Consider the following 24,594-nt stretch of genomic DNA (forward strand, 5'->3'; position numbering starts at 1 on the left):
ATTTTGATGTTCTGGAAGTTATTAAGCTCCTCACGAGGGAGCATGTTTCTTTTATTGAAATCAGGACTTTCATTGAGAACATTATTATTGTAAAGGATTTTGTTAACATTGTGCGCTTTTGACATGATCCTCAGGAGGAGAACAAAGTTGTTCATACTTTTGCAATTTTGACAACTTCTCGAGGTTACTCTTTGTCCTAGAAAGATGATTTTCCATATTATTTCCTCCCTCTCCTACTCGATGGGATGTTGGGTTCGTAGGTTTGTCAAGCTGTTTCCCCTATGCTTTGACCTAAAAAAAATATAAATTAGAGAGAAATATGGATATCAATTAGATAGTAGCAAGTTTCAATTGAATTTGAGTGATTTTCATTGATTCATTTTCTTTTATTTTACTTAGTCGAGTTTGAGTTTGATCATAGATGGAATAAAGTAAGAAAAAATAACTACAAATCATTAACAAAGTACTTGAGTTGATATATTATATAGGATAAATTGATACAATTTTCAATGTTTAGAATATAAATTGATAGTTGCTCAAAAACTTAAAACCTGTCACTTTTCTATTAAAAAAAAGTAATTTCATTTTGCTCTTACAATAGTATCTATATAGGCTAAATTATAAAAATTACCCATAAACTTTATATTTTATGTCAAAAATGACTCTGAAATTTCAAAAGTTTCAATAATACTTCTAAACTTCCAAAATGAGCTTAAAGATACCCTTATCATTAGTTTTAAATGGAAAATATAAAGAGCTTCAAAATATTATAAAAGTTTCAAAAATACACTTAACTTTCAAAAGTTTCAAATGAAGTTTGTAATGTTTTGAGTTTTTTTTTTTTTTCTTCCTTCAATCAGTCAAAAAGCTTCTGAAAGAAATGTCATTTAAGAGAAGAAATTTGAAACTTCCAAATCTATGTTAGAGAACAAAACATACCTTTAGCCATAACAAAAATAAAAATAAAAATAATAATAAATTTAAAAAAAATAGAAAGTAACTTAATCAAGGACCTTTAATATATCAAGAGTAACTTTTGAGAGTTCTATAATGTAAAAAATCAAATTGAAAATTATCTAAGAAACAAAAGAAAAAAAGCTAATATTCACTCTACTTACATTCATGATTGGATATATATATATCATTATGCAATATATGGTATTCGACTTTTACATCGATTAGTCCTTTAATACAATAGATTGACATAAAGGTTAACCTTAACCCATTAAAAATTATACACTAGTTGTGAAGTATTTTTAAAAATAAGATAACCAAAAAACAATTAATGAACTCCAACTTTTGATTTTAAAAAATATATATTGAACTTTGCCACAAATTGCAATTTCATCATTTCACAGATTTTGACGAGTGTTGCAACTTATGTTCGTTTCTATGTCAATTTACTCACTAATTTTAATTTTTTTTAAAAAAAAAAAAGTAAAAATCTCAATTAAAAAAAACATAAATTTAAATGGATTCAAGTTTTGTACAAAATTAGATTCCATCGATGCGAAAGATTGGACAATTCTGTGATTCATTAAATGTGCATATAATAAATAAATGAATAAATAAATATACACGGGATTCTTCAACCAAAAGCTTATAGGATATAAGTTAATACACTTATTCATGTTGACATTCGATGAATTGTCTTGATTTCAAAATCATTATAAAGAATGACCAAATATTCTAAAATTTTTACATGCAATTTGAAACCTTAAAAGATATGAATAACATATGTAACTTAAAAATATATCAACCCAAGTAAAATAAACATGTTTTTTAGCTCAAATAAAGTGAAATTTCAGGGGCTAAAAATTTAAATCGATGCAAATTTACTAAAATATGTATCAGCCATTGCAATAATGCAAATAACAATAATGAAAAAGATACTACTGTCTCAGCCGTAGTTTCTACTTTTCTACTATATTACTCATTATCATGTGATGATAACCTGCTTAAAAACACTTCTAACTCAAGTTGCAAATTATAAAGCTTAAATAGGTCTTATTTAAGTAGTAGTTAACTAAGGACCTCTTCGGATTAACTTTTCAAGTGTTTATAAACACTTTTACGCACTTGTGGATCCAGACTACAACTTACCGTACTGCCTTAACTGGTTCACCTCATCTGGAGGAGAGTACGGGGAACCTGAATGAATGTCTCAACACACGTCAGGAACAAGCTTATTTAGAAGAGAACATCCTTTCCGAGAACCTCAAGAACACCCCTAATCACAACATAAACCGAATGCACGCTCTGCAGAAGATATGCCCTCCCACATGACAGACAAGTACAAGAAGAGGTGCAGTGTAGTTATAGCATAAGGCACCCGATCCCACAAAGCCCGATGTTTGATAAATCAAAAACTAGTATATCATATATAGCCCGATGTAGTTATAGTTATGAATCATCTTTCTTTACCATGGGATCGGAACTATTAAGTTATAGACACAATTTTTTAAAAAAAATAAAATAAAATAAAATCCCACTAAGCTTGAAATTTAAGTACGCCAATTAGCATACTTATGCAGGGGAAATATGGTGCAAAATGCTTCAGCAGAGACCACATTTTCAATATTGAGCTCAGAGGAATATCAATTATAATTAACACAGAAAAACTATCATGTCCAAATTAGACGGGGAACAAACTACAAAATCATTATGAGAATGACTAAAATTTAGCATTATGTTTCTGTGATACCATGGAACCATTCAATGTCTAATCTAGAACCACATAATGGAAATACCTTACATCGAATAGAGTAAATGAAAAGAGCTGAATCGCCCATAAGTGCAGCAGTCGACAAAATCAGGCAACAAGTGTGCTAGCAGTAGTTGACTCGCTGAAACAAAAAGAAAAATCCAACCAATCAATCACCGAGGAGGAAGGATGATAGTAGGAAGTTACTGAATATAAAAGAACTAAGCTTCAAATAACAAATGCAGTGAAAAGTACAATTCCTTTAATGTGATTCTGTTAACCATTTAGTTTTTCGTCTTTGGTTTTTAAATTTTAAGCTTATTTCCTCTCAATTTCTTCCTATGATTAGCATATTTCTTAAGTATATGAGTTGAATTCTTAGCCAAATTCCAAAAACAAGAAAAAAATTTAAAAACTGAGGTGAAAGAGGTGTTTATATGCTGAATAAATAGATATCAAAGCAAGAAGCAAGAAATTTAGAGGTGAAAGAGATGTTTGTAGGCTTAATTTTCAAAAACTAAAAATAAAAAACCAAACCGTTATTAATCAAAGTCTAAGCAATACAATACTTTGCATGAAGAGAGGAAACTTAAACCACCCTAATAATTAGTAACAACAATGGCTTAAAACAATCACCAGCTAACATAGATAACAAAATAAACTACAAAGAATTAGATAAGTGACCACTTACTATTTCCAAACAGGTGGGAGCTTCTTGGTCTTCTTGTAGTAGCGGGCTAGACGGTGAATCCTGCTCTCCACAAGAATCAACCTGAACTTTGAGTCTTTGTCCTTCCTGTTCCTTTCCAAATGCTTTCTAATCGAGACAGCCTTCTTAATCAAATGGTAAAGATCCTCAGGAATCTCCGGAGCAAGCCCTTTTGGAAGTAATCCAAATCACAACCATCAAAAAACACAAATTCAATTACCACTACAGCTAAAAGCTTAAACTAAACACTCTTCTCCTATATTCAGTTCATATAACATAAAATTTCGAATTGAGAAACAAGAGGAACAAATACCATGAGCTTTAAGAATGCGCAAGATCTTGTTGCCAGTAACGCTCTTAACCTGAGCAATACCATGAGAATCACGAAGAATGACACCGATCTGAGATGGAGTCAAACCCTTCTTCGCGAACTTACAGATGTTTTCCTCAACCTAATCAACACAAACACACAACACACATTCCAGAACTGTTCGTTCCAATCAAAGTAAGTCGCAGCTTAACTATTTCAGGTAAAAGGGACTTACATCTTGAGTAGAAATCTTGAGCCAAGTCGGTGGAGTCCTCTTGTACGGCAATGCTGAAGCCGAAATACCTTTTCTGCAATCGTAGATGAGAGGAAGGATTGAGTTATTGAATCGGATGAATAAGAAGATGGGAAAGAGAGAAGAAGATGAACTGACCCTCTGCTATGCATACGACCCATTGTAGACGACTATGGAGGAGATTCGAAAGCTCTCTCTGCTTCAGAAATTGGCAATGGCCTCAACTGGTAATCGACGAGCCTTACAGAAAACCCTAGCTTTGCTAAGATGGGCCTTCTTTTACAGTTTTATAGTTGTGATTTGCAAAGTTTATCCCTTGTGGGCTTACACTTCAAACGACGACGTATCATGTTTAATCCATTTTGTTTCTTTTTTCCGAAAATTTGATAAAATAGCAAAATTCGATGGTTTAGATTTCTGGCAAATTTGAGAATAATAAGATTTTTAATAAAACGTGTACTGAGATCGAATTTTATAATATCGAATTTGTCCTGGATCATCCATAAAAAATATTGAATATAGTTTAATTGATATATCATGAATCAATTCTAATTAAAAATATATTGTGAATGAATAAACGTCGGATATCAATTCTATTAAAAATAAGGTGTAAATGAGTCTGACGGTTATTTGATTTTATATAACTACTTTTCTGATTTTTATCTTTACGTTATCTTATTAACCACTCTTCAAAATTCATTCAAAAGAATCCATATTTGATTTTTATTTCTTCATTTAAATTCTAATTCATAGTTTTACATTATCTTATAAATTTTTTATTATTTTAAATTCTCATTATCACATCTAATTCCGGTTGAATCTTCAAATGTGTTGTTATCTTATTAATTTTTTATTATTTTAAATTCTTATTAACACATTTGATTCTGGATGATTCTTAGTGATGTATTTTATTCATATTCTAATTAAACTAAATGTATATTTCATTCAAATTTCTCCATTTTTCAGTTTTTTATCACTTATCATTTTATTATTGTATTATATCATTTTAAAATATATTATATATACTTTGTTTTATCAGTATCTTAGTAGAAATATGTCTTGTTGACAAACAAATAAGTAGTCGGTTTTCTTATTTTGCTTTTTTTTTATATGATTTTACGAGTTAAGCTTCTTTTTCATTATCAAGTTAGATTATATATAATTATTTTGTAAATTAATCACAATAAACAAAAACTTCTTGATTTTCCTCCAAAATGTATTTTTTTTTTAGTATCGAATTTGTTTAGATTTGTTCAATTTATTCCATCTTTCTGCATATTTCCATTCTTCTTCTTTTCTAGAGTCGGTGAAGAATATAAAACTTTTCAAGTTTTATTTAGATATTTAGCAAAATCAAAAATCAGTAAGAATTTTAGCAAATTGATTGGAAATCGAAGTTATATATACAATGTAATCGTTGAAGCTTCTGTTATCAAATTTTAATCAAACTGATTCGGTAAAATCCGACCTACTTTTCTTCATAATTTATCTCCTAAAGATTTTTTTTAATTAATCTTTTATGATTTATCTCCCCTAATATCTCTTTAAATTTATCTTTTATTATCAAATCTCGTTTTATCCAGCTATTTTTCATTTAGTCTAATTTTTGTTACAAATTCAGTTTATCTAAATCTTTTTGTTTTCTGTTTACCCAATTCATATTTTGTATATTAGTTTTCTAGTAATTAACTAATATCCATTTTGCACATACAATACAATAACAATATGATCTTGTAATTGTAATCTGAATTATGAGGTTTTATATAATGGCCCAACTTTTTTGGAGTAGTTATTTTCCATTAATAAAAAAAGTAATTATGGATTTTTGAGTTGTGGGTGGAATGAAATCAGATTTTGTCTTAATTTGTTTGGAGGTTTGAATTCTAATAAATTAGATTTACAATAGATTAAATTAAAATGTTTTAGTTTTCAAATTTTTGGATTGAAGAATTTTATTATAAGTCTTGAGTTCATAATTTAAGATGTTAAATGAATTTCTTTTAATTTTGGATTTTTAAAATCTAAATTGAGTCTATTGAAGAAATAATTATTTTATAAAAAGATGTGAAGAAGAAATTAGTATTCTTGTAATTTAAAAGGGAAGATATTGGTTAAGGATATATATATATATATATAAAAGTTTAAAAAGGGGGTAATTCCAGAAGTAATTTAGATTTTTTTTTTAAAAAAAAAAGACAAAAATAGGATGGGGTGAAAACTTTTTCTGAAAATAATGTGGTAAAAGAAACAAATAAAAAAAGGGGTTAATTCCACAAATAATATAGTTTTCTTTTAAAAAAAAGGACAAAATTTGGGTTGTGTGAAAACTTTTTATGAAAATAATGTGGTAAAAGAAACAAAGTCTCATTGACAAAAGTAGGTGAGGAAATCGTGGATGGGTCTACGATTTCCTTCAATTCAAATTTGGTCAAATTTTTCGTCCATGTCATATCACAACATAATACTCGTCCACGAGTAAGGTGGAACTCTTGGACCCTATCCACGATTAAGCCATTATTAAAAAAAATCAAATTATATTTTAAAAAATTCTCAAATTTTCCATATAGAGAACCCCCTAGACTTTAGAGACAAAGATCAAAGAAAAAAGAAAATCCAACTCAAAAAAGCTTCTCAAAGAATCTTAAGTGAGTATTCACAAGTAGAGAGTAGAAATTAAATGGAAATTAGAGAGTAAGATGATGAAAAATGGATATTGACTAGAGGTAAAAGAGATGAAGGGATGAAAGATTGTTGAGGGTGAAGTATGTGGTGCTAAAAGTTAAAATATAAATGTTTCACAAAAAATTCGAAATATAAAAATGTCGATAAGTCAGAAATATAAATGGGGAGAAATACCAAAAAAACAAGGGAAAATAGAGAAGGAGAAATCTATCCTTTCCCAAAACAAAGAAAATTGGAGGAAGAAGAAAACAATGGCAGATTGAGATTCCCTCCGACATGACAGGTAGGTAGTAGACGAATGGGACGTGGTGCATGCTGTTAGGAATGACCCACATGCATTTAGATCTAAGGCCTACAAAAGCCCACATAGGAGTAACTCTTCACTTGTTCCACATCGGAGAATTAAGGAGTGGGTAGATAGGGTATATATAGAAAACTACTTCTAAGGACTTGCAAAAGTGGATAGAGAGGGAGTAAAGGCCTTTTTTGACATGTGTGTGTCATGCTGTCGTTCAGATGGATGGTTGGCGGGCTTAGGCAATTGTGCTTGTGAAAAAAAGAAATAGTTTTATTTCTTTTTGTTTTAAATTTTTTTACGAATAATTACTTTAAAACAAAAACACTTACCATTTATTTTCTATATCCGATTTTAATTTTTTTCCAAACGTTTTATTTTCGTTGAAACTCTTCTTCTTCCTCTTTGTGGCTTTACAAAACCTTAGGTCTCATATGTGAAAAATAAATCTTTAGCAATCACTATTTTTCACTTTCCCGATTATGAGCAAATCTGTTTTCTCACTATTCCAACCTTTCGTCTGATGAGTGCACGTCTGAAGGGGGTGTTCTGTTAACCTTAAGGAGCAATTGGCAACGACGATTTGCACTACGGTCGTGCTGAATTTGCTTTCAAGAGAGTGATTTCCACGACACAACAAATAAGTTTTGGATATATCAACTACTAATAATTTGAAAGCAAATGTTCACATATGTCGATCAAATCCGAAAAAGTTCTTATAGATCTGAGTAAGTTTGAGCCACTCGATGGAGCCAATTTATTGCCACTGGTCTTAGAAGTTGTTGATCTTCTTTAAATAGCTGAATGTGGATTACATTCTCAATAGGGATAGCCCTGACAAACCCAAGGATGTTGCTGTCATCACTGATCCAGCAACTTTCAAGGATACCGCTACTGATCCAGTTCATACCATGGATGCTGACAAGTTCGAGAAGGACAACAAGACCATTCGTGACCATCTGCTCAACCATATGAAAAATTCTCTATTTGACCTGTTTTTCGCCCAAAAATTTGCTTAAGTTATCTGGATTACCCTAGAATCCAAATATGGAGGCGACGAATGGGGCATTTCCAAATGTAGTCGATAAATGGTTGCAGTTCCATATGTTTGATGACAAATCGTGATGGAGCAGGTTCACGAGTACGAAAGTTTAGTGGCCGATGTATTGTCTAAGGGCATGAAGATGTGTGAGATCCTTCAAACCAGATGTTACTTGAAAATTTTCTACCATTTTGGCGTGACTACTGTAACCACCTAAAACACAAAAAGAAAGATCTGATACTTCAGGAGTTGATCAATCACATTGCGTACTAGAAAGGCGAACAGATAAAAAGATAAGTTGAATTCTCCATATGTTAATTCGGTTAACGCTAACCATATTGAATCTTCAAATGTGAAAGACGGGTTCAAAAACAAAGGGAAACAAATAGTAAAGACATCACAGAAGAAGGGCCAATTTAAGACAGTTGGTGGACGAAATAAAAAGTCCAAGGTGATTTGTTATATTTGTGGAAACTTGGACATAAAGCCTACCAGTGAAATCAGAAAAAAATGGAGGCCAGATCAAAACTTAGTCGCTACCGAACCTACTCCATAAGGCAATGCAGTTGAAGATGACATTGTTGTTGCAGTTGTGGTGGAAGCAAATTTGGTGGAGAACAAGTCTAATTGGATCTTGGACACTGATGCATCAAGGCATTTTCTATTCAAACTGGGATCTCTTTCACAATTTTCAGGACACCAACAGTGGTGAATGTGTTTTAATGGAAAATTTGGCAACTGTTGGTGTTCTTAGAAAAGGGAAGATTTTATTGAAACTTACTTGCAGAAAGACTTTGTCCCTTAGTGATGTATTTTATGTTCCTTCTTTGCGTAGGAATTTGGTGTTGGGGAGTCTATTGAACAATATGGGGCTTAGAATTGTGTTTGAGGCTGACAAGGCTATCATCACAAAAAATGGTGACTTTGTTGGTACGAGATATCTATCTGATGGCTTGATTGTTCTGAATGTTGTTTATGCTCTTATTATCACGAATGAAAACGCCTCTCGTTTTGTTTATATGGTCGAATCATTTGTTGTGTGGTATGGTAGATTAGGACATGTTAATATTGCATCAATCAAAATGCTTAAAAATTTGCATCTTATTAATGTATCTAATTCACATGAAATTTATAGATCCCCAATATGTGTGAAAACCAAATTTACGGGAAAAAAAACCTTTTAAATCAATAACAACTCGTAGTATTGAATTACTTGAGCCAATTCACACAATTCTAACTGATTTTAGAAGCACTGTGAGTGGAGGTGGTAAAAAATATTATAAATCTTTTGTTGATGACTGTTCTAGATATACAAAAATTTACCTTCTAAAATTAAAGGATGAAGCTAATAGCATGTTTGTGAAATTTAGAGCTGGAGTAGAAAATTAATTATATTAAAAAAAAAAAAATTAGATCTGATAGAGAAGATGAATATAGTGACATTTTCCTTAAGGAATTCTTTGAATTAAATGGTATCCTTCATGAAGTTATCACTCTGTATTCACCTCAACAAAATGGCATAGCATAATATAAAAATGGAACTTAAAAAAAATGATGAATGTTGTGTTATTAAGGTCTGGACTGTTTGATAACATATAGGAGGAAGCTATGCTTTCTACCGGTTTTATTCTTAACCGGGTTCTTCACAAAAAACTGGATAAGACTCCCTATGAATTATGGAAGGGATGTCCACCTAATATAGATTACTTAAGAGTGTGCGGGTGTTTAGTCAAGGTAGTATATTCATAATTCAAGAAACCTACAGTAGGATCTAAGACTTTTGACTGCGTTTTTATTGGTTATGCTAAGAATAGTGTTGCATATGGGTTTATGTCTTTAAATGATAAATCATTGTGTGAATATAGAGATGCAGTGTTTTTTAAGCATATTTTTCCCATGAATAAAATTATTGACAAATTAGTAGATAATTTATCAAGTAGATATTTGATAAATTAGTAGATATTTGACCCATCTTATACGACAAATTTGGATGTGTGGGACTTCTTTGAATCTTCTGAAGAGAAAATCGGCAGAATTGATGGAACATCAAGTGTTTCCTTTGACTTTGAAATTATCTAGGCTTAATGTTATTTTTTTTATTCATCTCCATGTTTTTTTCCCTCTTAGTAGATGTTAATTTTTGTATATTTCAAATGTTTTTCTTTATTGTAATTATTTTCTTTTAATGAAGAAACCTATATCATTTTCATATGTTGGGCGACTCGAAAATGAGTAAAGAAGATCTATGTCTGGTAGACAGTACAACTACACATAAAATACTTACAAGTAATAAATATTTTTCCAAACTGACAATTATGGAAGTAAAAATCAATACAATATCAGGTTCTGCAAACCTAATTGAAGGGTTTGGGGAAAAAAATTATTTTGCCTAGAGGAACAAAATTTACAATTGAAAATGCATTGTTTTCTAGTCAATCAAAGAGGAATCTACTTATTTTTAAAATATACGTTGCAATGATTATCATATTGAGACTAATAAAAAAATAATATGGAGTATCTTTATATAACATCTACTGTCTCATATAAAAAACATATATTGGAAGAGTTGCATGCTTTATCTTCTGGATTATATTATACTCATATGTGATCAATTGAAACATATACAACAATGAAATTAAAGTTCATGAATCCAGACATATTTACAATTTGGCATGACAGATTAGGTCATCCAAGGTCTATAATGATGAGAAGAATTATTGAGAATTCAAATAGACATCCATTAAAGAGCCATAAAATTCTTCAATCTAATAAATTATCATATGATGCTTGCTCTCAAGGCAAATTAATTATTAGACCATCACCAATCAAAGTAGGGATTGAATCATCTACATTTTTAGAATGAATTCATGGTGATATATCCAAACCTATTAACCCATCAAGTGGATCTTAGATATTTTATGATATTAATAGACGCATCCAGCAAATGGTCACACGTGTACTTATTATCAAGTCTTGTATTTGCAAGATTACTTGCCCAAATAATTAAGTTAAGAGCACAATTTTATGATTATACAATTAAGACCATTCGTCTTGGTAATGCTGGTGAATTTACATCTCAAGCTTTTGATAATTATTATATGTCAGTTAGGATAAGTGTTGAACATCACATAGCTCGTGTTCATACACAAAATGGTTTAGCAGAGTCGTTCATAAAACGTTTGGAGTTAATTGCTAGGTCATTGCTTATAGGAGCTAAGATTCCTACATCTCTATGGAGATATGTTATTTTGCATGCAGCGTCATTTGTACTCATTAAGTCAGTATCTTTTCACAAGTACTCGCCATTACAATTAGCTTATGGCCATGAGCCAAATATTTTCCATCTAAGAATTTTTTTGATGTGCAGTATATAATTGCTTCACCACAACGTACTAAAGTGGGTCCTCAAAAGAGGTTAGGAATATACATTGGATATGATTTTCCATCAATTATCAAATATCTTAAACCCCTGACGAGTGATGTATTTACGCATGATTTACTGATTGTCATTTTAATGAGACAAATTTTCCAATATTATGGGAGGAATTAAGAAGTTGAAAAAATAAATTACATGGAATGCATCGTTATTGTTTCATTTAGATCCCCGTACAGATCAATGTGAACTTGAAGGTCAAAAGATAATTCATTTGCAAAATATAACATATCAATTACCAAATGCATTTATAGATGCAACAAAAGTAACTAAGTCACATATACCAGCTGCAAATGTTCCATCAAATATTGATATCCCAACACAGCAAGTTGTCACTAATGAGTCTGAAACATGGTAGAAGTGTGGTAGACTAGTGGGTTCTAAAGATAAAAATCCTCGAAAAAGAAAAATAATTGTCAAGAAGACTTGGTTGAGGATGTAAAATATCCATGAAGAAATTCATGGCATGACTAATGAGGAAGGTAGAATACATAAAGATAATAATGAAATTTTAATAAACTATGTCATGACAGGAAAAAGATGAAACCGAACTCATGTAGTTATTGACAACATTTTTTCATATAATGTTGCTCTTATATTATATCTGAAAATGATGATTTTGAACCAAAATTTGTAGAAGAATGTCGACATAGAAAAGATTGGCTTCAGTGGAAAGAAACAATTGAGATATAATTAAACCCACTTTCAAAATGTCGGGTTTTTTTTACCAGTAGTCTGAACACTATCAAATCTATAGGATACAAATGGGTATTTGTAAGGAAAAGAAATGAAAATAATGAGGTCACGAGATATAAAGCAAGACTAGTTGCAAAAAGTTTTTCACAAATACCTAGTATTGATTATAAGGAGACGTATTCTCCGGTGGTGGATGCAATTACACTAAGATATTTAATTAGTCTGACTATGTATGAAAGTCTGGATATGCATCTTATGGATGTAGTCACAACATATTTATATGGATCTTTTTTATGGTGATATTTATATGATAATCGCATAAGGACTTAAGGTAACTAAAACATATAAATCAAATTCCCTGGATTTATATTCAATAAAGTTATAGAGATTGCTATATGGATTGAAACAATTAGGATGAACGTGGTACAATCTCCTGAGTGGATATTTGTTGAAAGAAGAATATCAAAACAATCCAATATGTCTATGTGTTTTTATAAAAAAAATCACAGCCAGAATTTGCTATTATAATTGTATATGTCAATGACTTAAATATAATTGAGACTCTTGAAGAGCTTTCAAAGACAATATAATATCTTAGGAAAACATAAAAATAAAATTTTGACGTGGCTTGCAAATTGAGCATTTTGTAGATGGGATATTTGTTCATCAGTCAAGGAAAAGTTTTGAAAAGATTTTATATGGACAAAACACATCCATTGAACATTCCAATGAAAGTTCATTTACTAAATGTGAAGAAAGATATATTTCGACATTGAGTTGATAATGAAGAACTTCTTGGTCAAGTACCATATTTTAGAACAATTGGTGCAGTTACGTATCTTGTTGTTAATAATACAAAATCAGATATTACATTTTTAGTAAATTTATTAGCAAAATATAGTTATTCTCCAATAAAAAGACATTGGAATGGAATTAATAATATACTTTGTTATCTCCGAGGAACGATCAACATTAGTTTATTTTATTCAAATAAATCAAATTTTGATCTAATTGGTTATGGAGATTTTGGATATTTACCTGATCCATATTGTGATGTCCCAAAATGTTAAGGTAAATGCAATTCGTTTTAGCTTAGGTTAATTGAGGATTTTGCTATTGAAAAAAATTGGGTTTTATTTTAGGGTGGAGGAAAAAAAAGTAATAATAGTATATTTATGTTTGTTTTTTTCTAAAATGTGTTGAAGATTTGAATTGGAGTTTTGGGTTGTTGGTTGAAAGTTTTGGGGGATTTCCTTTTTGGAATTGGAAAATAAGAATAAATATATATTTTATATTTGTTTTATGAGGGAGTTGGGGTTAAAGTAAATAATATATATATATATATATAAATATGTTTATCTTAGGGTTTAAATAAATAAATAATATATAGGATTGCCTTGGGAAGTGTGCCAGAGAAATATTTTCATTTTTTATTTTATTTTTCTTCTTCTTCTCCTCCAGCCCACGACGCCGAAACCTTCCTCATCTCTTCTATTTTGTTCGTGCTGTCGTGAGGGTAGCTGTCGTTCGTTCGTGGCCGCTGTCCAAGTCGTCTCCAACCGCGCCGGTTGTCGCTTCCCATGCTCGGTCTGATTCGCGCAAGCTCGACTCCAGCCACTGCCTGGCGTCGTGATCCAGTCGCGACCACCTGATCTCCAGCCACCGCCGTTGCTGGAGTTTAACCACTAAATCTGAAGTCGCGCTGCCATCCGTAGCCTGTGCTCAGCGCGGGTCATTGCCGTGAGTTTTCGTCGAGTTGTCTATTCTGCTGAACCAACTTTATGAGGAGGGAACTTTGAAGGAACTTGAAGCAAGATCATCCCAAAGTCATTTTTCATATATGCATTTACATAAATTATAGTTGAATTAATAAAGGAAAAATTAGAGTTTCAGAAACCCTTATTCTTCAAGAATCCTTCGAACAAGTCATGTATTCTTTTTAGGAATTCTCGTATTCTCCTTAAAGATTAAGAATGACCCTGACTTAGGGTTTTAGAAGAGGAAAGGAGATGGAGAGGAGGAGAGGGAGGAGAATAACTTTTCTTCTGTTTTCGTCCTTTGTTTTAGAGAGAACTATTCTCTCTTTCTTTCATAGAGAAAGATGAATATTAGCAAGACAATGCCTTTCTCTCACCCCTCTCTTCACGTATTTGGTTGAGGGAGTCAACTCCCTCCTTTAATTAATTACGTATCATAATTACCTTATTATACATATATAAACTATATGTTATATCCCATATAACAAATAATCTATAGTTATTTATTGTATCAAATATAATATAATCTTTAAATGAATTTTCTCTCAACTATACATGAAATTTAATATAAATCATATTTACAGAAAACTCACTTATATGAATCTTATTCATATAATGGATATTTGGATCAAATTCAAATATTTAATTTCTCTAAACTTATTTATGGTATTTAATATAAATCATATTTATATTAAATTTAATTAATTCTTATAATTAGTATTTGAATCATATTCGAATTCCTCTCGTATTAACTTATATTATAATGTATCAAATACATTATATTAATTATATCACATATATAATTAATTTAATTAATTATACCATATATAATTAATTCTCTTAATTAATTTGAACATTTCAAATTAATCCAAAAATAATTCTCAAAATCTCTGTTGAGCTACAGATAGGACCTTATGAACTTGTAGATTGTAGATTGAAGCTCCAACGGTACTTGGATAATTAATTAAACTATTTAATTAAATTACCCAACATACATTAACTGTCGGTCATTCCACTAAAGACCGACAACTGCACCATTTGCAGTACAAATAAATTTCTGCGATGATCCTTCATAAATTACTCGGAAGTACAGTTGAGCCAAAATTACCGTTTTGCCCCTATAATTAAATCTAACTCCTTAAGTACCACTGATCCCTCTAATGAACGATAAGTCATAGTCTCTAATCAAATGAACGCCTTCATGAGCAGGAGTTCATAATTCACTCAGGATTCAGGTCATGTCACTTATGGTCATCCTAGTAAGGTTGGCAAAAAAACCGGGGACCCGCCCTGTTCAGGTTGGGGATTCCCCGGTTCGACAGGGGATGAGGTTAAACCGGGGAATTTATTCAGGGCTCCGTCCAGGGACGGGGACAGTATCCCCGCCTCTACCCTGATTAATCCCCGACCCCGAATATATATATAATTTTATAAATTTATTATGAATATATATAAAAAGATCCAAAATGAAAAAGCCCAAAAGCCCAAATCCCTAAATCCCTAAACTTATTACTGCTACTAAAAATTGAAATGAAAAATCCCAAAATTCCTCCACTCTCCAGCCTACTGCTTCCGCTCTACAGCCTCCACTGCTCTGTCCGTCCGCTCCATTTTATTTGGAACTTGAAGACCCCGATTCTGTCTGCTCCACTACTCCAGCCTACTGAAGTTGAACTTTGAAGTTGAACAATCCCAGCCTCCGTTGAGAAGTCCCATCCTCCGTTGAAGTCTGCCTTCGTTTTAAAGTCCCAGGCTCTAGCCTCCGTTGAAGACGGAACGCGTTGAAAAATCCCTAAATCCAACCTACTAAATCGAAGTCCGTCTGGCGACATTTCAGGTGAAGATCTAACTTCTGTGTTTGGCCATTTGATAATGAGTCTTTGTTTTTTTATATATTTTGACTGTTCTAACTTCTGTGTTGTTTTTCTTTTGAAAAAAACAGATTTGTGCTATTTCGAGAGGCGAGATCTTTCCGTTCAACTTTCAAGACTTCAAAGTTCAAGTTGGTGCCGATAAAAATTTCCTTTTGTTCTCTTCTTTGGCCGTTTGATATTTTTGAAAAGTATGCTTGAAATTAGTAAATAATATGTTTGAGAAATATGTTTGTGTATGTTTGATATTTGAATGTTTTGAATTTTAGGCTTGAATATATTTGAAAATATGTTCGTGTATATTTGATATTTCAATGTTTTGAATTTTAGGCTTGAATATGTTTGTGTATGTTTGAAATTTGAATGCTTTCAATTTTGGGGTTGAACCATTGAATGCTTTGAATATGTTTGAATGCTTTAAAAATAAAGTCCAAGTCTGAAGAGGGGTTTTTAAATTAAATTTTTGGTAGGTTGAAAACAATGTCGTCATCACCTTCTACAAATAAAGATTCTTCAAATTCAATTCCAATTCCAATCCCATATCCAACCCCAAATTTAACTCCATGCTCATCGAATGATGATAATTTGAATGTTGATAATTGTGTTGTTCTTGATGAGGATATTGAGAAGGGATATTTAAAGAGGAGATTGACATCGGTTGTTTGGAACCATTTTAAGAAACAAAAAATAGATGGAGTAGACAAAGCGATTTGTAATTACTGCAAACGAAAATTAGGGGTGAAAGTAAAAATGGAACCAAACATTTGCACGATCATATTAAGATATATCTATATAAAGGACAAAAGGACATACGACAATCTCTATTGAATCCTAATAAAGAGAAGAACAATACATTGAGTTTATATAACTTCGATCAGAAAGTTGCAAAAAAAGCATTAGCTAGGATGATAATAAGACATGAATATCCTCTCTCAATAGTTGAGCATAAAGGTTTTAGGGAATTTTGTAATGTCATCTAACCATTATTTAAGATGGTGTCAAGAAACACAATAAAGAAGAAGATTTTGAAAATTTATGAGACTGAAAAGTTGAAAACCATGGCATTGTTGAATGAGATCAAAGGAAAGATTGCCCTGACAATGGACATGTGGACTTCCAACCACCAAACAAAAGGTTATATGGCCGTCACTACTCATTTTATTGATGATAGTTGGGTTTTGCAAAACAAAATAATCAGGTTTATATATGTCCCTTCTCCATACACTTCTGAGATGCTTCATGAAGAAATAATGGAATGTCTGTTAGATTGGAATATTGATCGAAAATTGTCATCAGTAACTGTAGATAATTGTAATATCAATGACTCTTTGGTTAATATGCTTGTTGATAGTTTGTGTGGAAACTTAATATTGGATGGGAGTTTATTTCATATGCAGTGTTGTGCTCATATTCTGAACTTGATAGAAAAAGAAATTTGAGGAAACTGCTCGACAGTTGAATGTTTATGATGGTCAGATGTTGAGTTTTGATTGTTGTACTAGGTGGAATTCTACCTATTTTATGTTAACCACTGCATTAAAGTACAAAGCGGTTTTTTATCGATTAAAACAATGAGAACCAAAGTACAAGTGTTTGCCTTTGGATCAAGATTGGGTATTACCAAAAGAGATATGTGAGAAACTGAAAATATTTCATCACGTGACTGAAATATTTTCTGGATCCAAATATCCTACTGTTAATCTTTTTTTCCCAAAAATTTGTAAATTAAAATTGGCTATTTCTGAGTGGACTAATTCTGGCATTCAAAAGATCAGAGACATGGCTTCAAATATGATGTCAAAGTTTGATAAGTATTGGAAGACAATTCATGGGGTAATGGTCATAGCTGCAATTTTAGATCCACATTACAAATTAAAGTTGATTGAGTTTTACTTCCCCAGAATTTATGGAGATAGTTTTTTTCTTGAAGTGGAAAAGATTAAAAAAATTTGTTCAGATTTGGAAATAGAATATTAGCTGAAGCATGAAGGTGAAAGTGATGATTATCACGCTAGAAATTTAGATGAAACCTCACAAAATATCGAATTTGATGATTTTAATGATTATGACTTGTTTGTATCAAATTCCAATAATATGAATCAGAAGCAACAGTTTGATGTATATTTGGATGAACCTGTCTTACCTCGAACATCCGATTTTGACATTTTGAGTTGATGGAAATTGAATGGTGTCAAGTATCCAATTTTACAAGAAATTGCAAGAGACATATTAACCATCCCATTATCTAGTGTTGCATCAGAGTCTGCTTTTAGTACCTGTGGTAGGATTGTGAGCCCACATCGTAACAAACTTCATCCAAAGACGATAGAGGCTTTGATGTGCACTCAAAATTGGATTGCAACTGAAGTTTTGACAGGTTAGTTTGTTTATTTTGTTTTACATCTTTCTATCATTTAATATATTAATAAATATTTTCTTTTATTGCAATTTTTTGACAATGTAAGGTACTAGCACGAAAAAGAAACCTACAAAATATCGAATTTGATGATTTTAATGATTATGACTTGTTTGTATCAAATTCCAATAATATGAATCAGAAGCAACAGTTTGATGTATATTTGGATGAACCTGTCTTACCTCGAACATCCGATTTTGACATTTTGAGTTGATGGAAATTGAATGGTGTCAAGTATCCAATTTTACAAGAAATTGCAAGAGACATATTAACCATCCCATTATCTAGTGTTGCATCAGAGTCTGCTTTTAGTACCTGTGGTAGAATTGTGAGCCCACATCGTAACAAACTTCATCCAAAGACGATAGAGGCTTTGATGTGCACTCAAAATTGGATTGCAACTGAAGTTTTGACAGGTTAGTTTGTTTATTTTGTTTTACATCTTTCTATCATTTAATATATTAATAAATATTTTCTTTTATTGCAATTTTTTGACAATGTAAGGTACTAGCACGAAAAAGAAATGGTTACACATTTAGCAACTGTTTTAGAAGATGCAGACAATTCTGATGAAGATGGCGTGGTGACTAAGGTATGTTCAATGATTAACATTATTTCGTTGTCTGTTTTTTTTTTTTTTTTTTTTTTTTTTTTTTTGTAACATTATTTGTTTATTACATTTTAAATGTAGGAATGAATACAACTAAAGATGGGATGATGCCAAAAAAGGTGAAAGATTTGATTGTGAAGTTGTTGAAGAGAGAATGACGAGTTTTATTGAATTTTAAGCTATATAATTATTTGAATGTATAAGATGTTTGCCTCTAATTGACTTCCTTATTCAAACTTTATTGAATTTTAAGTTGTAAAATTATTTAATGGATTTTTTAGCTTTTAAATTGTCAATTGATTGGCGATTATTTTTATTTCATATGATAGTCTACTGTTTTTTGTTCATTTGTTGTGCATTAGTCAAATTTTAAATAAAATCACTTGAATTAAAAAAAAAAAGGAATTCGATAAACTTATTTAATGGATTTTTTGTGGACTAATCAAATTTTAATTAAAAAAAATGGGGAATCCCCATGAAGAATCCCCGCGGGGACCCTATTTCCCCGACGGGGAATCCCTGCCCCTGTCCCCGCCTTCAAGTGGCGGGGATGAGGGATAATTTCCCCCACGGAGCCAGGGACAGGAAATGCCCCCCGCCTCAGCCCAGTCCCGTTGCCAACCCTACATCCTAGTGAAATATAAGTCTATATTATTAATGGCGTTATATAAAGAGACTAATTATTTCGTAGTCCGATTTATACAAACTCTTTATATAGAATATCCCTGCTCACATGTCTTTACATGAATGATCAGGATCATATCACTTGTAGCACTTTACAACACTTGTAACACCTACAAAGCAGGTCATATTCATAGTGTCACTAGGATAAGGTACCCAACCTTATCCATCTACTACAAACCGTCTAGGTTATTATTTAAACAATATCTACTTGTATGTCTCTACATACTTGTTTAAATTACATAAAATAACCTAGGATCTTAGTTTATTGGATTGAGTATATGCTTATAAAATAACACTTATTTTATTAACAACAATATGTTTATACAGAGTTTATAAACTACGAGGTTACAAGGAGATTTAAGACACCAATCCCAACAATTGCAACATCCGATGTTTGGTCCGCCGAACTCATCCTTCGTCGGTCGCTGGTTGCTGCCACTGAGTCATCACTTTACATTGTCGAATTTTTAGAGTTTGATATGTTTTTGTGAGTTGATGAGATTTCGTTAGGGTTTTTTTCGATCTGTTGGTGTGGTTAGTTTAATTGAGTTTCAAGTGTGTCCATGGCAGGTTGGTCTAATTTCAGTTTTCTCACGCCACCTTGATCTTAGGTTTAATGTTATGGAAGAATTGAAGAATTTTGAAGAAATTTCCTTGGTGAGTTTTGTCGGTTCTTGTTTAATTGTAGATTACCCATTAAACTTTGCGTTGGTTTAAGTTTGTTACTCCTAATGCTTGTGTTAGATTGGAGCTTTGAAGGACTTTGAGACACTGTTAAGAAGCCGTTGAGTTTTTGAAGGTCTTAAGGCTTTGGGACCGTTTTATCTTAAGTTTGATTGTTAGGAAATAAGTCATTAAGTCTTACTGGTCATTTGTGCATAGGTTGGACTACTTGGTGGACGTCTTTAAGTGGAATATTGGATTGATCTTATTTTGATCTCCATTTGGTAATTGGTTTAAAGATAACTGAGGTAAAGTGTGTTGAGAATTTATGCTTTATGAGTTGAAACTGATTATGGAGGCTTTGGATCAAGAAGTTTGGTAAGCAAATGGAAGAGATCATTTGGATTTACTCTAAGGTAAGTGATTTACTATCGGTCCACTCTCAAATCCAAGTTGGTGTTAAAATTGTGATTGCACTACAAACATCATTCTATTTTGATTGGTTGAATTGCTATGACTTGCCATGGTTGGACTATTGAGGGTATTCTGGAAATCTGTATTTATATTACGAAAAATATGTTACTATGTGAACTATGTTTGAATGATGGATGGACTGTTGAGACTAATTTGAAAATTATTGAGTATGTTCTAAGACTATGACTGCATGTTTATGACTATGTTAGATTGATGGTATCTGTTAGCATTCCTAAGGAGTTGTGTACATCCCCTGTGCATGCATTGACGTTCTTATGGGATCGCTACCTATAATTATGATTTTTGGTGACTCTTCGAAGCCACTACCTATGAAAGCGTGCCTTCAGGTTTGCCCCTTATACGTATGCTCATGCCTATGTCGGGAAGTACACATTTGTCTTGTTAGGAAGACTAACACGTTCACCTAGTGGGCCCAGTAGTGAGAAGTATTTTTATACTTAATATTTTCTCTTCATGTTTTTTTTCTAAGTAAAGGTAAAGATAAACTGTCGAATGACAAGAGGAATCTGTGGCAGAGCCATTGAGACTTGACATCGCTTCCGCACATGATTTTCTTAAAGTGTTATATTTTGTTTTAGAGTCAAATATTTAAATTATTCAATTGTTTTGGTTATTTATTTATTTATTTTATTTTAGAGTGGATTAGGGGTACCTCAAATAGTGACTCTATTTTATTTTATTAATCTAGAGCTTCATTTAATGATTTTTTTTTCCTTTTTTGAAATTTTCTTCTAGAAATATGTTTTCAAGTGTATGCATGCATGTAGAAGCATTCTAGAAGTATATTAGAAAGTCAGGTCGTTACACACACAAAGCTAGATTTCAAAAGATTATCTGTTCACATGTGAAGGAGCTGTTATATCACGGCGATCAGTGAAACAGACCTTAACAACCACTCCCTTAAATCATGCTGAAACTCTTACAGTTCACGAGGCTAGTCGATAATGTATATGTCTAAGATCAATGACTCAGCATATTTGTGAAACATATGGTTTGTCTTATAGTAAAAATCTTCCAACGATATTATATGAAGACAACACGACATACATATCCCAAATCGGAGAAGGGTATATTAAGGAAGATAGAACAAAACATATTTCACCGAAGTTTTTCTACGCACATGATCTTGAAGAAAATGACGACATCACTATACAACAAATTTGTTCGAAAGATAACCTGGTAGACTTATTTACAAAGACATTACCTATTGCAACATTTGAAAAACTGGTGCACAACTCTGGAATGCGATGATTTAGAAATCTCAAGTGATGTTTCTACGAGAGGGAGTAAATATACTTTTTAAGAGTATCAGATTATATGAAACATGTACTCTTTTTTCTTCATTAGGATTTTTTTTTTCAGTATATTTTTGGCAGTAAGGTTTTAACTAGACATATTTCATATATATAATGGGTATCTAAAGGGGAGTATTATAAATATGTTAAATTAGGTATAATATAGTGCCCATTATTAATGTCCATTGGTCATGTGTCACTTATCCATTACCTCTTGTGTTATCCCATATTGGTCATCAATCCAAAAAGATTGAAGAAAGTGAAGAAATCCATTTTTTGTTATTTATTTATTTTATATATTCGTATATTGTATTATATATTATTATTATATTACATTTTCTCTATATTTGTTGTTGCCTAGGATTATGTTTATCAAATTCAAGACAATCAGAACTATTTCACATTTTTGTTTTCTATTTTGAATATTAATGACACGTCCTTTGTTTCACTGTTTTAAAATTTATTTTTAAACGGCAATTGCAGTACCACCACAGCCAAGCTTTACTCATTATTATTTTTAATTTTTTGAGTCTTAATTTCCATTTTCCCGTTCCTTTAAACAAAATCCAATCCAAAGATAAAACACAAAAAATAAAAAAATAAAAAAAAGGAAGAAAAAAAAAACGTCTCCTCCCACTCTCAGACGAGCGTCAAAGGGAAAAAGAAAAAGAAAAATTAAAGCTCTGTGAAGATTCAAACCTAAATCGAAACCGGAGATGGGGAAAGATCTGAGCGATGATCAGAAGTCCTCCATGAGAGAGGCCTTTACCCTCTTCGATACCGACGGCGACGGCCGGATCGCCCCATCGGAGCTCGGGATTCTAATGCGTTCTCTCGGGGGCAACCCCACTCAAGCCCAACTCAAAGCCATAATCGCCGAAGAGAATCTCACTGCTCCTTTTGATTTCAATCGCTTTCTTGAGATCATGTCCAAGCACATGAAGCCTGAACCCTTTGATCGCCAGCTTCGCGACGCCTTTAAGGTTCTCGATAAGGACAACACCGGCTATGTCCTCGTGTCGGAGCTCCGACACATTTTGACGAGTATAGGTGAGAAGCTTGAGCCGTCGGAGTTTGATGAGTGGATTCGAGAAGTTGAGGTTGGATCCGATGGAAGAATTCGGTATGAGGATTTCATTGCTCGAATGGTGGCTAAATGAGGAGGGAAGTAATGCAAAATTGGTTTGATGTGCTTTACTGGAATGAATTTATGAAGTAATTTGTGGTGATCTTTGTTGTTGTTTTTTCTTTTCCTTTTTCCCATTTCTGTTAATTGGTTTCAGATTACAAGACTTGGTTGGATTTTGGTGGGATGGATGCGGGTGATGTTCGCATTCTTTCCCAAGTAATGCTAATATTATTTGGAAAGATTTAGGATTATGATGAGATATTTCTGGATGGATTCGAAGTGTATTGAAAACTGTGGTTTTCTGGGTAACTTAGAATTTGATGATTTGTATGTGTTTCTTAGCTTGAAGTGCAGAAAAATGAGTAGCTTCTCCCACGATTTATTGTCTTGCAATGGTTTGATATTTCTTGGGGGTCTTTAAATTAGAGAGATTGAGATGGTGTCTTTATGTTCACCATGGCTTGTTTAGTTTGTAAGATTTGAAAGATTAATCTTCTCTTGTTTCATTTGGTTTAGCCTTATCTTTCCATATTAGCCTCATGAGATTAAAAACCTATGTGCATATGTTATATATTTAAATCCTCCCGATATATTTTAGGTGTCTTAGGGTTAATTATATTGTATGTGTTTAAGATGTGTAAAGGATTCATTACCATGATGTAAGAGTATCTAATGCATTGGATCGAGTCAAAAAATTTGCATCTAAAGGTTGGTTCTAGACCCCATTTCTATTCGATATAATTTTGCTTTTTTGTGAAAAGGAAAATTAGTTTACTCAAGGTAGATCCCTCTGAATTTGATGTAGAAGGGATCTCCTACGCGTGGGCGGGTGCACAGATGCTTTTAAAACTTACACCTTTCTGTATTTGAGATACTATACCTTCTTTGAGGTTCTGCGATGACAAAGTTTAGTTTTTAGCTGTAAGGCTGTGAAGCTGCAGGAAGTCAGTTGTAAATCTTCTTTGTTCTCCTTTACCATTTAGCTTTTGAACATTCTTTTTTGTTATGAATTCTGAGGAAACATTGTAGTTTGTAAGTTTTAGTACTGATTTACCACAGGACCATGGTTTGTCTCTCTGTTGGAAATCTGTGCATTCCTTGTATTTATAATGAACCAGATTTGAAGGTTTTAAGTTTGTCTTCATTGGATACCGTGGTGAGGTTTGTGGTGCAGTGTAGATGTTTGGGATGTTCCATTCCTAGCATGTTATTTTGTATGCCAACTTATGAGAATCTGTTATCCTTTGCCTTGTTAAAGCACATGCTTTGGAGGTTTATAGCCATGATCTATGACCAAATTCAAGGATCTTTTAAGTAGGTAGAAGGAATAGAAATTCAAATAGAGTCCTTGCTTTAAAAATTTTGGTTAGCCCTGTACTTAAAGGAATTAGTCCTCATTCCTGAACTTATAACTAGTAGGGTCAAGATGTCTTCAAACATAGGGGCAGATGTACATAAATTCGAGGCATTGTTATTTGTTACGTAAAACATTATCCGCATCTTATGGATGTCAAGAAATAGGGCCGGGCTGTGGATCATGTGAATGACTC

At 32.2% G+C, this 24,594-nt stretch overlaps 2 protein-coding genes across 2 annotated transcripts; one reads left to right on the forward strand and one right to left on the reverse strand.

Annotated features, from left to right (window-relative positions):
- Positions 1–2,571: 2,571 nt before the first annotated feature.
- LOC120069197 (small ribosomal subunit protein uS15-like) lies at positions 2,572–4,353 on the reverse strand. Its single transcript, XM_039020882.2, has 5 exons — positions 4,115–4,353; positions 3,959–4,031; positions 3,727–3,865; positions 3,396–3,582; positions 2,572–2,846 (listed from the first exon to the last, which is right to left on the reverse strand). Exons 1-5 carry the CDS (start codon positions 4,135–4,137, stop codon positions 2,813–2,815), a joined length of 456 nt encoding a protein of 151 aa, XP_038876810.1. The 5' UTR covers positions 4,138–4,353; the 3' UTR covers positions 2,572–2,812.
- Positions 4,354–22,412: 18,059 nt separating this feature from the next.
- On the forward strand, positions 22,413–23,385 carry LOC120069241 (putative calcium-binding protein CML13). Its single transcript, XM_039020954.2, has one exon. It carries the CDS (start codon positions 22,632–22,634, stop codon positions 23,073–23,075), a length of 444 nt encoding a protein of 147 aa, XP_038876882.1. The 5' UTR covers positions 22,413–22,631; the 3' UTR covers positions 23,076–23,385.
- The last annotated feature ends 1,209 nt before the right edge of the window (positions 23,386–24,594 follow it).

This window comes from Benincasa hispida, chromosome 11 (genome assembly GCF_027475165.1).
Source record: "Benincasa hispida cultivar pf3 chromosome 11, pf3_genome.v1.1, whole genome shotgun sequence".
In the NCBI taxonomy this organism is placed as follows: domain Eukaryota; kingdom Viridiplantae; phylum Streptophyta; class Magnoliopsida; order Cucurbitales; family Cucurbitaceae; genus Benincasa; species Benincasa hispida.